This window comes from Rhinolophus ferrumequinum, chromosome 5, assembly GCF_004115265.2.
Source record: "Rhinolophus ferrumequinum isolate MPI-CBG mRhiFer1 chromosome 5, mRhiFer1_v1.p, whole genome shotgun sequence".
NCBI classification, from domain to species: domain Eukaryota; kingdom Metazoa; phylum Chordata; class Mammalia; order Chiroptera; family Rhinolophidae; genus Rhinolophus; species Rhinolophus ferrumequinum.
In genome coordinates, this window is record NC_046288.1 from 83,360,944 (window position 1) to 83,378,566 (window position 17,623).

A 17,623-nucleotide genomic window follows, 5' to 3' on the forward strand; every position below is an offset into this window, starting at 1 on the left:
GAACTCTCGGGCTGGTAATAAAACCTACAGCTTCCTAAAGGCAGAGTCAGTGCTCCTTATGGTAGGACATGTCTTGAAACCATCTTCATCGGCTGGGATTGTCCGAATATGCCGACAGTCCCATGGGTTGCCTTCAGTTGTCATAGACTTTCAAAAGACACTGGGAGTTCTGTGCAGTGAGCCAAATTCACTGTCACAAAGGAGATGTAAGACACCAAATGTATTATAAAATTCTACCATCGAAACATTTCAAAACAAAGAAGAAAAAGCCAAAAAGCGGATTGAGGCACATCCCATACATTTCCAGACAGGTCACATAGATTTCACCCATGCAGCATAGCTCTTCCTAATTCCATTTCAACTCTATGGTGTGTGGGACTCTTATTTAGTTACTTATTCATTTGTTCAGTAGAGATTTATTAAGTAGCAGCTGTGCCTCGTACGGCTACAGAGTCAGTCTTTTGAAAATTGAACCAGAGAATGTATGGAAATTAATCAAGTCTTTCTCACTGAATGCACTATAATAACCTCTTACACACGGGCATCAAATGTTTATAAAACATGTGCCTCACATGTATCATTTTGCCTCTGAGGCCTGGAGGTTTGACCATGCTGTTCCTCTGTCCGCAACACTATTCCCTGTTCTGAGCCCTGCTGCAATCAGGCTCAGACTACGGGGTATCTGCATTGTCCTTTCCCTGACAAGGCATTTTTCTGACCCCAGACAAGATAAGCCACCTGCTGTGTTCTCCCACAGATTCCTGCACTTACCTGTCCTGACATGAGTCACAGATCTTTGCTTGTTCTTCTATCTTATACACGTTCTTATGTTGCTCACAGCTGAATACTGAGCACCCAGCACAGCGATTGGTGCCAGAAATATTCTATGCACTCCTCCCCACCAAACATTTGATGAATGAATGGCAGAATGAACACATGTTTATCAATAGCTTTCATAAGCATCACAGGGCTTCCTGACACAGCTTTCTCGTTTTCACTGTTGATGTCATTCATGATGGTTTTGCCCGATGCTTTGCAAAAATTGATCTGTGCACTTAAAAACAACTTTGCCTGTTGTGCACATGTCAAGTGTTTTACAAAGTAATCTACATTTCCCTGCTTGATGTGTCATTCAAAAATAAGCAAAAGAAACCCATCCTGATCCTTACATTCACTCAGCTGTTTCTTAAGTTGGTCCCAGTCCTTTAGCGAATTTGTCAGGTAGGTGGCAGAGGTGTCTTGGATTCTCTTCAGGCTCTGTCATCAGAGGCTGGTTCGAGATGCATTTTTGTGGCAGCCTTGTCACAGAAGTCGTGCAGTAACATCAGTAGCAAGGGGCTTACTTAACATTGTCCCCTGCTGGTGTCTGCTTTCCTTTTCCTGGCCATCAGTGACTTCCTTCAAATGAGGCTAAAAATGCATTTTCATAGTTAGATATAAATTTGGTTATGGAATCCCGCAAGCATCTCCACAGTTGTCTAAAACCTCTGCCTCCATTTATAGACCCCACTGGAGAGGTATCTGAGTACATAGCTGAGTACTTGACATTTGGAGCCCGGCAATCTCAGCAGGATGTGCATGGCCCCATCACTCATCAGCGACGGGCATTCAGAACCAAGCTCCTTCTCATCACCATTAAATTGTAAGCACTGCATGTCTTCTTCACGTTATTTGCAGCAGCCAGAAATGCCCATTGCATGCCCATTTCAAATGTTTATTGAAAAACTGGACAGATGAATCAATCTCTGAGCCTTACTGTGCGTACATGGAAAATGGAAAAACAGTCTTTATAGGGTGGTTAAAATGATTAAAGTTTGTAACATGCCTATTACACTACTTGGCACATAGTAATTGCTCAATGAATGGCTGCATGGTGACTAATATCCCTGGTCCTTGTAGAGGCTGGAGGAGGAACTGGCTTATCCTGCAGAGGGGAGGAGGAGGGAGTTATGAAAAGGGGATAATACATTCAACAATGCTTCCTTCCCAGGATTTTGGGTGACCTCTCCCCATGTCCGTGGCGCCTCACCATGGGACATCCTAAGGAACATAGGAGGGTAGAGATGCTCGGTTTCTTCTTCTCCAATGCTGGTGCCTAGAAGCAATGGACCGTGCTTGCAGCCTGTTCAATGGGGTGTTATAATCATGTACTGGCTGCATCATGCAGCCAGTTCTATTCTCTGGGCTTCCCAGGGGTTGTGTAAGCTAATGAATATCCTTTAATAGTTTCCTTTTTGCTTATATGGCCTAGAAGTCATTCTGCTCTTTGCAACAAGGAATCCTGATTGTGCACTTATCTGTAGGCATATCTTTCTCACCTGTAACAAATGCCATTCCTGCCTATCTCGAAGGTTTGTGTAAATATAATACTACGTGCCAAAGCCATCTGAAAGCAGCTAGGTGCAATGAGTGTTGGCACTGGGTTTCTTTTATCCCCCCACTGAATACCCAGTACTTAGCACAGTGCCTGGAATATAGTAGGTGCTCAATAAACACTGACTGAACAAATGTTACAATCATCACAGCTTAACTGGTAATCATGAACCTCCTCACCATTTCTGCTCCTTCCTCACACTGCAGGCCCCACGTGGTTCTGATTATGCAAATTGGGTCCAGGTGTCTCTGAAGTCAGAAAATAAACTCCGCAGTGGCAGGCCAGACTAGACAACTGAGATGCTGCCTGATAAGTATTGAAGGGGACCTGAGTAAGTAGGACAGCCAGCAATGATTCATATGTGGATAGAAAACTAAAGCTTGTGCTGCTGGTATTTTGAGGCAAATGCTTCCAAAATTCCAATTGACAGTCAGAGAAATACTGCTTCATAATTACATATTAAGTACCAAGGCAAGGGTGGCATTTTAAATTGCACACAGCAGATCTCTAGCAAGACTTTCAATGTATCATGTTGAAACTGGTATTTTGATGGATTAGAGTGGTGGCGTCTCCCGGCATCGACACGACCGACATTTTGGGACAGATCTTTGTTATTGGGGTTGTCCTGTGCTTCATAGAGTATTTAGCTACATCCCTGGTCTCTATCCACTAGATGCCAGTTACGCTTCTGGACTAGAGGGATATGCCTCATGTTACAAAATCAGCATCTAGTCACATGTATTGAGCCCTTGGCAGGCAGCCAGCACTCTGTTGAGTACTTTGATTCAAAGTTCACAATGACGCTATAAGATAGGAAAAAATATCCCCATTTTACAAATGGAGCAATTGAAAAGAAATGACTTGTTCAAACTAAATGACTGAATAATGAATGAGGGGTCCAACAGCCGGTGGTGGGTTCAGATCACAACCAGCACTTCTCATTCCCCAGCCGTTACTCTGACCCCTCCAGGATCCCAGGGTCATTGCTAATAAATGACAATTGCTCTGCGGACAAAGTCAGTGGACCTAGACTGAGGAGGCCTTGAGAACTCTGAGAACGGGCTCTGACAGATGAACTTTCCCGAAGCAAACTAAGAACTCCTGGTCATGGTAAAGTCAGTGAAGATAAAGAGAGTTCTTTCTTAGAGACCAGCTCTGGGGTGACTCTGAAGACTCAAAGACTGAAAAGATCACCACGTGTTAGCCCGTTTCAGCTTCCATTCAGCTACACACCGTTTTTACTTATCATTGCACCGTTTTCATTGGTTTGTGAAGGTTGCATAGGGAGTTGTGCATTTCTGTACCTGCTGGTGCTTGGCATGGAATAAGCATGTTTGTTGAGTAAATGAAAGAATAACTGAAAGGAGGTAGGAGAGAGGTCCCTCTTAGAACCTCCCCTCCCCATCTTTGTTTGGTAAACACTCAGCTGGGACAATGCCAGTCACCCCTGTGCTTCCAAGTGAAACCTCAGCTCTGAGAAACACCACAACAGGATTTTAGTATTGGAAGAATACTTGGACATGATCTCATCCATCTCCAACGTGGTTGGTTCATGAATCCTGCCTATACTATTCCTGACTGTTAAACCCATTTGATCGTTCATTTGTTCGTTCATTCTTTCAGCTTGCTGGGTGCCTGTTGTGTGCCCATGTAGTTCTGGATGTAAGTGGGTGACAACGATGACCATTCATCCAACCTGTGTTAGTTAAATAATGGGCTAGATCGATGACCCAAAGAAACCCTCAAGTTCCAAGTGCATTAGTTTAACTATAATAGTGTATGATTCTCTCTTAACTGTTCAGAGGTAGGTAGGCAGCCCAAGTCTAGTAGGGCATCCTGCCACATGAGGTTAGGCAGGGCTCATTTTTTTTGGTTTTCTGTTACTCCCTAGGGTGCGGTCCTCTCCAGCAGGGCTGAAGCTGGCTCACACTACCATGTAAGCATCACAACCTACAGGAAGGGGAAGGGACAGTGCAGTTATTAATATTGTACATTTCATTTCTCACATCCTATTGGCTGGAACTTAGTCACATGGCCACTCCTACCTGCAAAGGAAGCTGGGAAATGTAGTCTCCAGTCAGGTAGCCATGTGCTTAGCTAGACATGAATGTATGAGTGTTCATTTTTTTAAAAAAAGGGACAAATGGATACCAAAGATCAAATAGCAGTCTTTGCCACACAGCCCTACTCCTTCAATCTTTCAGTTTACAGATAGGGAAATTGGGCCCCAGAGAGGGGAAGTAGCTTAGCAGAGGTCACATAATGTGTCTTGGGCAGTACAACTTCAGGTCTGTCCCCTGCCTCCCCGGCTACATAGTTTCCCCCTCAATACACGGTGTCTTTCAGTAGATCATTACTATTGCTTCTGCAACATGTGGCTCTGCTTTATTAGAAGGATTTATTCTCCCTGATGCAGACTATTCTGTTGAACCGTGTTTCTTAGTCCCTTTCTTCAAGGGAGGGGTGGATTCATGGAGCCTCTTAAGGAACTGGGAAAGGTTTTATTTCTCTCCCCATAAAAATACTCAAATGTGCACGGTTGTGCGTGCACGCACACACACACACACACACACACACACAAGTTCAAGTACGTTTCAGAGTGTTCATGACGACTCCTTTAAACACTTAGGAATCCCTATAAACCCAGGAGGGAATACAATGAAACACACTCCATGTATGCTGCTTTTGGCCCCACAGAACCTTCCTTCTGACCCAGCCTGGTTCACATCACAGCTAGAATTCTCTGCAAACACTTAATTTAAGGTCACCATGGAGCTACTATGCAAATTGTTTTAATGTAAGAACAAGGAACTCAGAATTGCTGGGCTACCAAGTTCCAAACTATGACAATGCCTCTAGGGAAATTTTATAGTGCCAAGAAATGCAGACACACCACATTAGTAGCATTTTATGGACCTTTATTTTGAGTGCACACACCGAGACTCAATAAAAAGGTCACTCTTGAAATTACTATTTTTTCATCGTTAGAGATAATTTGCTATCTGAGTGAAATGATTTTCAACCACAGAACTGAATGGGAAAACTTTTCCTTATCTTGGTGTGCCACAAAACTGTCTCTCTCATTTTTTTCTTTATGATGTACAACGCTGCCAAACAGGACATATTGAAATAGAGTGCAAGCTGACGGTATTTACTCTAAGTGAACCAGAATCAAGTTTTAAATAAAATAGGCTTACCAGAAATGATAACAAAATCTGATCTAGCAGACTCTAAAAAACGACTTGGCACAGAAGACAACCTTCCCTGGGGGAATTACATTAGCCTCTACAGCACGATCGAGTTACAAAGAATGCAAGGTTACAGCTGCTGGAGTTGATGGCTCCAAGTTCAAGTATGGTGAATGCTTGATCGTGTTCTCAATGACAGGACTAGCAGCCCTAAGAATCTACTCATGACAACTTAAGTCAGAAAAAGGATCCAAGTTCTTATTTCTGCGCCTATATTTGGGATTTGAGAAGTAACACAGAATCACGTACTGGATCCCTTGTCAGATTCATTGGAGGACCCTTAGACCCATTAAGTTCCAATATCTTTTCACAATCATCCTTCTGGGAAAGCCAGACATGCTCAGCTCAGAGAAGCAGATGGCTTTTGTTTTATTTGTTTATCTATTTTACATACAGTTAGAAGATCATACAAAGCTTTATCAGTATGTGAGCCAGACAAGACGACAAGACCTGGAGCTGGCTTCATGTAGAACACATGAAACTAAGTCCAGCCGTTCTCTCTCGAGGGGACTGGACGGCACTCAACATTGTCTTGGAGGTAGGAGAGGAATGTGCTTACTTCACAATAATTCAGCCAGATTGTCTCAATAGGACATAACCAACTCCTTCAGCCTGAATAGTCATGATTAGGGTTTCTAGAGGCTTCCAACCTCTGCTGTTTGCTAGGGAGACCAGAGTGAGAGAGGCAGGGTACAACTTTCCACACCGGGAGACCTTTCTCATTGGAAATGAGCCTTGGCAAGGAGAAAAGCTCAGGTTAGGGTGATCAAATTAAATATGTGACCATGTCCTCCTGACGAAAGAAGCAGCCCTCACCCAGACACCAGGTAGAGAATGGAGTTCTTACCTGTCTTCTTTTGGCTACCAGTGTCCACGGAGTCTCCCGTTTCAGTCTTTTCCAAGTATACCTGGAAAGTTTCTTCCTGTGGGTATTTTATAGAGCCACCAATAGGAAAAGTTAGGGACTGCAGCCTCTATTTGGGATAAAAACATATACTTATACTTAGCTTTTAAGCATATTTACCATGTGTTATTCTTACTTATGCATATCATTTCACTTCTGTCTCTCATAAAATATCTCACGTAACCCTTGGAACAAATGATTACTTTGTCTATGACTAGACACAGAGAAAGATTATGAAGCGTCCTTGCTCTGCTTCCACGATATCTTTTATCACAGAGGCTGGTGGGATACATTGCTGCTCACTTCTCTCCATAGTGTTCCTAGCCCCGTGTCTGACAAAATACAAGCTCAGCAGTAAATTTTAGTGAGAAAGCCTTTTGCAGGAGCAGTTAAACGTTACCTCGAACTCGGGTTTTATCACGTCCATTTCTTGGGCTGTCCTCATGGCCGATTTAAACATGTATTGATTGCTTACAATATACAGGTAGCCCCCATTTTTCAAAAGTTCGCTATACACCACGAAGGTCTTTGATGAAAGACCTTCATTAGTACCTGTTTTCGCTAACTGAAAGTAATCCAAAGAGGATTTATGCTTTTACAAAAAAAAGCCCCAAAGCAAAACTGGCAGCCCTACAAAAAGTGCCTGGAGCCACCAGAAGCTGGAGGATTCCTGGAACTTGCCCCCCCCCACCCAAGCCTCCAGAGGAAACCCATCCTGCTGACACCTTGATTTTGGTTTTCTGGCCTCCAGAAGAGTGAGAAAATATATTTCGGCTGTTTTAAGTCACCAAGTTTGTGGTGACTTGTTACAGCCGCCACAGGAAACTAATACAATAACTCTGGCATCAAGGACAAGCCATTTGACCCTCTGAGCCTCTTCTTCTCCATGATGATTGCAGGACACCCCTCATGTCATGCAGTCACTGTAGTGATGAACTGTGAAACACGCCTTTAAATCAGGTGTGGTTTAGTGTCCACAAGATTTTTTTCAAAATGAAAATAATTATCATTGTTTTTACTGATTACTAGAAAAAGTGTAAAATAATACAAAAGCATTTAAAAGAAAATAAAAATGATCTGAATTTCACAACTCCCCAAATAGCCACTATTCCATCCGCCCTTTTTTTTTTTTCAGGTTTACTATATACAGAGGGTGCAAAAAAAAAAAATGTATACACATTTTAAGAAAGGAAAAAAAATGTATTAAAATTGTAATCCTCAATATATACCGATGACAAAAGATGAATACAAGTCACGTTTCACTTCTGCAATTACAAGAGGTGCTCAAAGCGGTTACCATAGCGTATTTTTAATGCAGTTTTTTTTCCTTTCTTAATAGGTGTATACAGTTTTTTTGGCACCTTCAGTATATTTAATTTGTGGATTTAAATCTCAGGCCTACCACTCAACCATTTGTCTGTAGTGTAGCCTCTCTGTGCTTTCGTCTCCTTTCTATAACACCCACCCATGATATTTCCCCGAAAATAAGACCTACCCTGAAAATAAGCCCCAGTTAAGATCGTCAGCCAGACGGACGCATTTAGTACGTTATGACGATGTTCCAGAAGATGACGTGACTGTATTTGAATAAATGTAGATTGTTGTACATGAAAAATTATGCCTGAAAATATGTCCTAATGCGTCTTTTGGAGCAAAAATGAATATAAGACCCTGTCTTATTTTCGGGGAAACATGGTAGCAGGTTTGTTGTGTGGATTAAAAAGGTGATTCAGGAAAATCACTTGAAATAACAGGGCCTGACACATTACCTGTAAATGGGGAGAGAAACAGGGAAGGGGGGTGCTGGAGGGCCTAGCTCCCTGCAAAGGGCTGGCACAGAGTCTGGCACGTAGAGAACGCTCAATACCCAAACACGGTTTTGCTACCCTGATCACTTCCGAACTCTGAAGCTGTGTTCCAGTGAGTTGGAACTGCTCCCGATTTCTGCAGGTACCCTTCTCTCTTGGCCTTGGCGACTGCAGAGGCGGCTCCTTTTGTCTTCCCACCTGGCTGTTTCCTCATTGTCCTTCTAGAGAAAGCTTAGGGACCACATCTTTCGGACCGCCTTCTTTGACCCGGAGTGCGGTTCAGGAACCTCCCTCTGCCCTCACAGCTTTTGCTTATGTCCCCTCCCCCAATCAAAGGATGACCCATACTGCGAGTGTTGTCCTCGTCCCACACTAGACTTTTGAACTTCAACTTCATGAAAGCAGACCCTGTCTTCCTTCTCACTGGGTCTGTCCCTAGCACTGGGGCTGGGCCCAAAATAAGTGTTCAGAAACTGTTTGTTCAACAATGGAAGAAGGGGAGGGAACACATGCTCGTGACCCTTCTGCAGGGACCCTGTGCCTTCCCTGCCTCTCAGGGCTGGGACAAGTGCCTCCTGTGTTCCCAGAGCCTCCTGCGATTCCTTCTACCACAGCACAGATCACAGTCACAGCCTTTGCATGCATGCCTGACTATTTATTTAATATATGTATTAGTTAGCTCTTCCTGTGATAATGCTGGGAAACAAACACACCCTCTCACATCTCAGTGTCTTATATGAACACATAGTTTTTTTTAACTCATGAGCCTACAACTCTGTTTCAGATACATGTGGGTTTCAGGACTGCTCTTTGGATCTCTCATTCTGGGAACAGAGGCTACCCAGGGCCAGGTCTTCTCGTGGTGGATTGCAAAAGCACAAGCTGAAACACATGACATCTCTTAAGGTGTCACTCACTCAGAACTGGCAATGTCACTTCTTCCCATACACCACTGGCTAAAATGAGTCCTATGGTCAGCTCCACATTGGCAGTGTGGGGGTGGTGGGAACTGCCCCTCCCTCCATTGAGCCATGGCAAGGACAGGAAGAGAAGGGAGAATGTGAGCAAATAGCACAATGTACACAATAGTTCGTTACTGAATATAACAACTAACACCTATTGTGCTTCTTATGTCCCAAACACCAACATAAATTCACTTATTCCTCATAACAACCCTAGGAGGGGGGAAGTATTATTATCCCCATTTTACAGATAAACAAACTGAGGCTAGAAAAGACTAAGTAATTTACCTCGTTAGATTGCTAGAGAATGGAAAAGTGGACTGAAACCTTGGCAGAACAGGCCGAGAGCCCATACCTGTCACCATTCCTCCCCCTGCCTCTTGATGTAGGGGCTGTATCTCCTTTATCTTGGTTCAGTACCTTGCCTGGTGTAGGCTGGCCACCAATCAATGCTTGTTGTCATAATGAAAGGCAAGAAATATGTATTGATCATTTTTTACATGCCAGATACTATTGTTACCTTCTTTTATAAATATTATCTGATACAATTCTCACCCTGGGGAGTTACTAGTACCATCCTCCCCATTTCACAGATGAGAACTCCAAGGCTGGATAGGACAGACAGTAAGTGGTAGAACCAGGTCTGTAAATGAGGCTGTCTGACCCCAAGCCTAGCAGTTGAGGCCAATCCTGAAACTCTAGCTGTGTCGCGCTGATGGGGCTGGCTGGCTCCATCTTTTCAGCTTTCCCACGTCTCTGGAGATTTTTGCTGTTTTAGACAGAGAGACATCTTCCCCCAGACCCCGCAAGAGAGAGGCAGAAAGAGATAGAGAGAGATGGGATGCGGATGAGGAGACAAGATGGGGAGACTCAAACAAAACCGCGACTTTCTACCCGAGCGCAGACAGTGGCATAAGGCGCCCAGCAGATGGCAGGATGTGGCCAAAGATCCCCCAGCCAGGAGGGCGGGGCGGGTGACTGCAAGGCGCGGAAACCTGCGCGTCCCTCAGGGAGCGCTCTCTGAGGGTCGGCGCTCGCCCCATTCGGTCCCACGAGCCTCGGGCGCACGCATTGCACCCCCGTCACCGGTGCGTCTCCCTTCCCCCACCTGGGCCCCCCAACTCCCGCCGCCAGGAGCCTACCGACCCACATGAGAACTGCCCCTTAATCAGACTCTGAGGCCTGCGGACAAGGGGGAATCCCGAGGTCCACGCCTAGCCACTCCCGGGGAGAATGGTTTTGGGCAAACCACGCCCCGCTGGGCCTAAGTTTCCGCTTGTACAATGAAGGGATCAAGTTGGGCCGTGAAAGGTCTAGACCTTATTTAATTTATTAAACACTTAGACCAATATTAAGAGGAAAAGCGTCTGTTGGAGAACCAGTCTGAGCCCGAATGAGCAAATAAGGCTCAATGGGGCGTCGGGGAGGTGGTGGGGGGAAGGAGTTGTCCCTTGGCAGCCAGGATGTACTAACTACTGACCAAAGAACTCCTTTATCCCTGAATCTCAGTCTGCCTGACTCTGAAATGGGGAACAATGATTTTTCTAACCGTTGCGTCGCTGAGCATGACCTGGGGATGTTTATAAGGCGTTTAGTGGGGGGCAGGAGAAGGCACAGAGTAGGTGCTCACAAATCGCTTACTGCCTGGAGGGAGCGTCCAACGCCGGGATCCCGCCTCCTTGGGGCTGACCCCAGCACTCAACTCCGGTGGGTGCGGCGGGGAGGCGCTGGCCCGCGCCCCCTCCTCCAGGCCGCCCTCGGGGCTGAGCTCGCCCGCCGCGCCCCCTGCGTGCTGCCCCCGCCCGTTCCCTCCTTCCCCTCCTCCTCCGCCCGCGCCGCCTCCGGTCTCCCGCCCGCTGCAGCTGGTGAAAAGCGCGCTCCGTGGCCCCGAAGCGGAGAGGGTGGCCCCGGGTTCCCGGGCAAGGGCGGCGGACGAGCGAGCGCAACCCCGGGGTCGCCCAGGAGGAGGGAGTGCGGCGGAGGAGTCAGCGCAGCCTGGGGGACGCCCGGGAGGAGGGGGCGCGGCGGGCTTGGTCCCCGCCCCTGCGCGGCGCTTAGTCCCTACCGCTCGGCGCGCGGCTGCAGCCTGGGCTGGACGCTCGCTCCGCAGCCTCCGCCCTGCGCCCCGCTTCCCGCACCCCTTACCGCTCACTCGGCACTCCGCACCGCGCACCTCGCACCGAGCACCCCGCATCCCCACGGCCGGGCATGTAGCAGCTGCAGCAGCGGCAGGAGCCGCGGCGGAATATGGGCGGGAACCACTCCCACAAGCCCGCCGTGTTTGATGAGAACGAGGAAGGTAAGAGGGCGAGGGGCGCCGCCACCGTGCGCCGCGCTCCGGCATCGGCCTGGCTTCCTGCTTCCATCTCCCGTGCGCCCGGCCCCCCTGGCGCCGGGCTTCCACCCCGGCAACTCCTACGTGTCGGGGTCCCTGAGTGGGTGGCCTGGGCCAAGCGTCGGGCTGGCGGCGGGTTCGGAGAGTGGAACCCGAAGCCTTCCCTCGGGGGAGCCGGAGGGAGGAGTGGCCTTCGGAGACGAGTCCGGCTGTCAGCTCTGGCTCTGGCTCTGGCTCGGGGAAGCCGGTTCCCTTCAGAGCCCGAGGCTGAAGGAGGCGGCCTGCGCGCGCGTGTGTCCACGATGCGGGTGCTCTCGTGCACGACAGCCCCCACGCTGCCCGCCTTACCCGCCCAGAACAGCGGAGGGAAACTTTTCTTGGTTAAACTAAACGTCCCGCTGGTGGAGGACTGGTACCGGCTTTCCAACCTCATGTAAACTCCAGGGCTGGGGGTCTGCGCGGCGGCTCAGGTCTCTAGACCTTGGTATTTGGACTAGCAGAACCCCATTTCCAGCGCTGTGTCTCCGTGGGCAACTTACTTAACCTTTCTGAAACCTTTGTTACCTCATCTATGAGATGAGAATTACACCACCTACTATTCTGTGGGGTTGTTTTGAAGCTTCACCACTGATAACCACGTGACAAGTGCCTTCCGAATGTAATCAGTATAGAGGTCTTCACGTGTTGTTGGTTATCTGTTAACGCTGCCTCTAACAGCTGGGTTTCCTACTGCAGTGGTCTCCACTATGCCCCAAATAAGGGCTAAGACTACTGAGCTCATCCTAGGTTCCAGGCCCCGTGCTAGGGCTTTATCTGTGCTCACAGCAACCCTGGGAGCTAGGTACTTTTCTCGCTCCATTTTATAGTTGAAGAAAGGGACGTGTCCTAGTCAGAGCTTGCAAGGGGCAGAGCTGGCTTTGAGGCTGGACAGTCTGTGCTTCTCATCACCACCAGGCATGGGCTTGTGTGCCTAGATCATGGTTTCCAGAACTACCAGGGCTGTGGGTGGTAGTCAGACACTGGCCTGGACAGCTTCTTTCAAAAGGGTGCTTGAATACAGTCAGCGTAAGTTAAGTGAGCCAGGCCCATTTGGTTCTTTCTTAAAGCACTTCCTAGTCTAGTGGCTCTGAATAATCACTGGCCACCCATGGTGATAAGGGCTGTGTGTGGGGCCAGTGCAGCAGGCTTGAGGACCCAAGGAGGCCCAAGCTCTTTGTGATGCTTTGGTCTGGAGCACAGGCAGGTGGGGAGCCAGGAATGGACAGAGAGGTAGGCAGGGAGGTGGTGAAAGCTCGTGTGTGTCCCAGGAGGAATCTGGACACCATGTAACTGATCTCTTCCTCAGCTGGGTTCATGTGGACCCTGAACTTCTCACGGAAATCTGATCTTGACACCGATATCAGTATTTGAAGGTCTGCTCTGCTATGGGATAGCTGGATAGGGGCAAGCCTGTCCCATTTGGAGCACTTCTGTCCTGCAAGATGACATTCAGAGCTGCTCAGCCCCTCTGAGAAGATACACTCATTCATTGAAAGATGGAGAGGATGGCTTGGGCCCCAAATTTTCTATCCTCAATGAGTCAAAGTTTTCCTGTCAAGTTTGGGGACGGGATCTGTATTAGTCTGCTCTGGCAGAAGATAGCACAGACACGTAAACAATGGAATTTGGTGGTGGTGGTGGGTTGAACAACAGAAATGTGTTTTCTCACTGTTCCGGAGGCTGGAAGCCCAAGATCAAGGTGCCGTCAAGGTTGGTTTCTGGTGAGGCCTCTCTTCCCGGCTTGCAGACGGCCACCTTCTCACTGTGTCCTCACATGGCCTTTTCTCTGGAAGCTTGAGGAAATGCAGCGAGATCTCTGGTGTCTCTTCTTCCTCTTTTTATAAGGACACCAGTCCTATCAGATTCAGGTTCACCTTTATGACCTCGCTTAAAGCCCTAGCTCCTCCTACAGTCACCTTGGGGGTTGGAGCTTCAACATGAAGTTTGGTGGGGGATACAGTTCAGGCCATCACAGGATCGCCTGCTGAAAGCCATGGACTCCCAAGTGCTAACTGACACCTCACCCCTAGTTTTAGGGGTTCATGGTTCCAATCTGGGTCGAAGGTCATGCTTTAGGTAATTCCTAAATTTAAAATTTTAATTCCTATATTCTTAGCATCTTTCTCTTTATTTGTAGAGGTAATGCACCTCCCTTATATTTACAACCATTTTTATCCTTTATCCCAGAAAACGTGCTTTAAAGTATTTATCGGTGAAATAATTACAGCTGGCATCGCCAAACTTTTGAGTTTGCTGCTGTTGTTCCTCATTCCAAAAGGGGATCAGGCCCAAGGTCAACTGCCTGTTTTGGGGCTTGTTGAAATACAAGGTTAGGACTCGCCTCCTTGCGCCAGCTTCCAGCCCAGTGAAACATTAACTTGCTTGATTTTGCCAGCATATTTCTCAGTTATTTCCCTGTCCAAGTACAACACTGTTATTTGCCACCGGTCAGTTTATGTATTTAATCAGCATTTACTGATCATCTTTTCTGCTCCCACTCCCTGCTGGGTTCCAGGAGGATGGAGAAGGTAAAGTCAAGTCCTAACTCTCAGGAAGCTGCTGGAGCAAATACAGAGCCAGGACAATGTAGTGAGCTCAGGGGACCGTGCTGTCCTAGGGGAGGGTCCCTAACCCTGGACACTTCCTCCTAGACTTGAGTCTTGCAGAGGTGGTAAGAGTTACCAGGAGTTACCAAGAGTTACCAGAGGTGGTAAGGAGGAGGTGGTGGTGGGGAAGGGTGTTTCAGAAGGAGGGAACAGAAAGTGCAAAAGTAGGTGGTTAAGAGTAATCATTGCTCATTGTGGAGATTGTAGGGGGCTTAGGACTCCTGCAGTGTGGGGTGTGAGGATGGAAGGCACAGGAGATGAACCCCGAGTACCGGGTTTAAAGGGCCCCATGGCCATGTGTTGGACTTGATCGAATAGGAATTCTGGAGTCACTGGAGGATTTTAAGCAGGGGAGTGACATGGTCCAGTGGACGAACATGCCTTCCCAAACCAGTCGTCAGGTTGTTGAAGGTGCAGACACCTATCCGACCAGAACAAGTCTTGTTTGTGAGTAATTTAATACTAAACCACAGCCGAAAATTTGCCATTGCACAATCAGACCTTGGCCATCTGCATTCTGACGACAAAAGTTTAACCTGCTTCTAGATAATATTAACAAGTGTAACTTACTGCTGCATTGCATGAGTTGCTTTTCATACCTAATTGGAAATCATTTTTACAACTCAGCTGGGGAGGTCTCAGAATCTGCATTTTCCTCGAAAGGTAACTGAGGACCTCAGGAAAATCTCCCAGGGTCCCACGGCCTGTGTGTGGATGAGCTGGGACTCATTCCTGGGTCTGTTTAACTCCAGAATCTGGGACCTGACCATGTTCCCTGGGCTGCCATTGGAGGCCTCCAGGACAGTTCATCTCTCACAGATATGTATGAGCACACGGAATGAGGCTAGCACAGAGATCTGGCTCCATATAAACACAGAGAGGAAGAGCATACCAATACATTCTGACCGCACTTAATCATTTACAATGACCATCTCAGTTACCAGCTTCCCAAAATATTTGTTGAGCAGTCATATCATAATAAAAGACCTGGGAATGAAAACAAAGTCATCTACCATTCCAGATTCATGTCAGAATGGTTTTTAAATGGTTTCTCTTCCCCCTACTGTCCTTATCCATGTCTAGACATTTTAATGTGTACATCTACCGCAAATAAAACAACTTCTGCTTTTTCTCTTAGCATCATAGTTTAAGTAGTTTATGTTGCTACAGTTTCTTCAAAATTAATATTTTAATGGGATGTAATATTCCATCAAATGAAACTATCACAATTTACTTAAATATTTTTCTACTGTTAGAAATGTAGGTTGTTTTCATTTTTCCATCTTTATATATAAGTTGCTTCACAATTTTATACATCAAGCATTTCGCTTCTTTTCAATGAATTCCTTAAAGTGAGGTGCAAGGAGTGAGATTATTGGATTGAAGGGATTGAACACTTCCTAGGACTCCAGAAACAGGTTGTTAAATTATGTTTCCAAAGGGTTTTGAATCCGTGTTTTATCAGTTTATGGCCCGCATCCGCATGTGGGGGTATCGATTTAATAGCCTCATCAGCAGCTCTGGGCATTCTCACTTTAGAGTGTTATCAGTTAAAAAGGTATTTAAAACCAAGTGTCATTTCCGTATTATTATCTGGCCAGGTGACTTTACTAGTGGCTTAGAACATGAAAGCATTTTCTTGGTCTAAACATACAGCAGAAGTTTTCCTCTGGAAATACTTAGAAACCTAATCACTTCCTGAAGTTGCGATCATGCTTCACCTGGAGGCAGTCTTTTGCACCTGGGGCGTGTGTGTCATGTGTGATTCACAAAGTGGCTGCACTTTCTGTGCTGCAGGGTTCTTTCTCAACGTTGTCTCCACACGTTTAGAACTTTAGGCGAGCTCCCTCGTGTTACATCTTGGTTTCCAATTGTGGCTGGTTCATGAGGTGGAAACCAAAAGTATTTGGAGAAAGCTCAGAATTGTTTGGAAGAAACTTTGCCCTTGTATGTAGAGCGTGTACAGAGGTGGAGGCCAGAGATATGATATGTAGTGCGTGTGGGTTTATGGGCTCCGTGTCCATATCTGTTTGAGGCATGTGCATGTCCAATGTGAGAGTCTAGGGTATAAACCTTAGATTTTATGAGTCACACTTCACTTGAAAATGCTTCGATTTGTCTTGTACATGGGGATTAAGGAAATGGCCATAAATCAGCATAAGATGGTTTAGTAGAAGTGAATGGCAGGATTCATCTATATCTCTCAATGCTCATAGAAAATAGCTGTGGGATTTATAAGTGTAAAACATGTATCAGTCACCGCAACAAAGTCAGACATGTTTACACACTATTGTCTTTCATTGATTCTAGGGCACACGTTTTTCCATGTGTCAACCTCTCTGAAACTGGACTGTGGTTATGATCACTGCTGGCCCCCGTCGTGTTTGGGATGTAGACTTAGTGTTTGCATGCGATCATAACTGGTCACACGAACAGGACGTACAATGGTCTAAAGAAGCTCTTTCAAGTGACAAGAAAGAATCCCCTCGTAGGTTAACTGGCGGCACATCTGCTTAGTACAGAAAATAATGGTGCATTTCATGTGAGTGGCATCCGAGACTAGAGGCAACATGGCATGTCAGACCAGCCTCCTGCAGCTGCAAATGACAGAACACCAAGCAGTTCTTTGGCAGGAGTTAGGTGGCTCTGGACACTTCTGGCCACCCCCACACAGCCATCCCATCTCTTACTTAGAGTGTCACAATAACGTCCTTAACTGGCCTCCTTAGTTTTCGTCTCAGCGGCAGGTAAAGAGAGTAAAAGCCGAAGTTCCTATAGTTGCCCACCAGGCCCTGCCCTCCCTGACCTCATCCATCTCCCTCCTTGCTCTTTGTTATTTACTATCTTCCTCCACTCGGTCAAGCTCCTACAAAGCAGGGACTTTGTGTGTTTCTCTCCTGCTAAGGAGTTACAAGCTCCTTAAAGGTAAGAATGTGGTGTGACTTATGCACTGCGTAACTGCAAGGCTGAAAAGACCACCTGGAACACAGTAGATACCGATAAGTTTTTGATGGATGAAGGAATGAACAAATGAGTAAAGGTGTGGATTCCATCAGCCATGGCTGGAACCAGGTTTCCAAATAATATCATCAGGAATTGGCCTCCTTGGGTTCGCTGCTGTCCTCTGTGTGGCTTCAGGCAGGCGCTGTCCTCATGGGGATCCTACTTCCTCCGGGCTCACAGCCTCACAGCTCCGAGTACTGAGAAGGGAGTCGCTTTTTCTAGTTGTTACGGGGAAAAAAGCCCAGGGTCAGTTCTGATCGGTTCTGCTTCACTCTTGGGCCATTTATGAACCAATTGCTGTGACCGAGAAGAGTGAGGGCCTCTAGCTGGCCAGGCTGGACCAT

General features: G+C 46.8%; 1 protein-coding gene across 5 annotated transcripts in view; it reads left to right on the forward strand.

Annotated features, from left to right (window-relative positions):
- The first annotated feature begins 11,185 nt into the window (after nt 1-11,185).
- STK32B (serine/threonine kinase 32B) overlaps nt 11,186-17,623 on the forward strand; it is a 269,098-nt gene continuing 262,660 nt past the window's right edge. For 2 of the 5 annotated variants that reach the window (XR_004423066.1, XM_033106740.1), the window contains exon 1: nt 11,202-11,595. Coding sequence is in view for 3 of the 5 variants with exons in the window: in XM_033106740.1 (XP_032962631.1) it covers nt 11,544-11,595 (52 nt within the window). In the remaining 2 variants the exon portion in view is untranslated. Of the gene's footprint in view, nt 11,596-17,623 lie in introns of all 5 variants that reach the window. The other 3 variants (XR_004423067.1, XM_033106743.1, XM_033106742.1) reach the window with 3 other exon arrangements.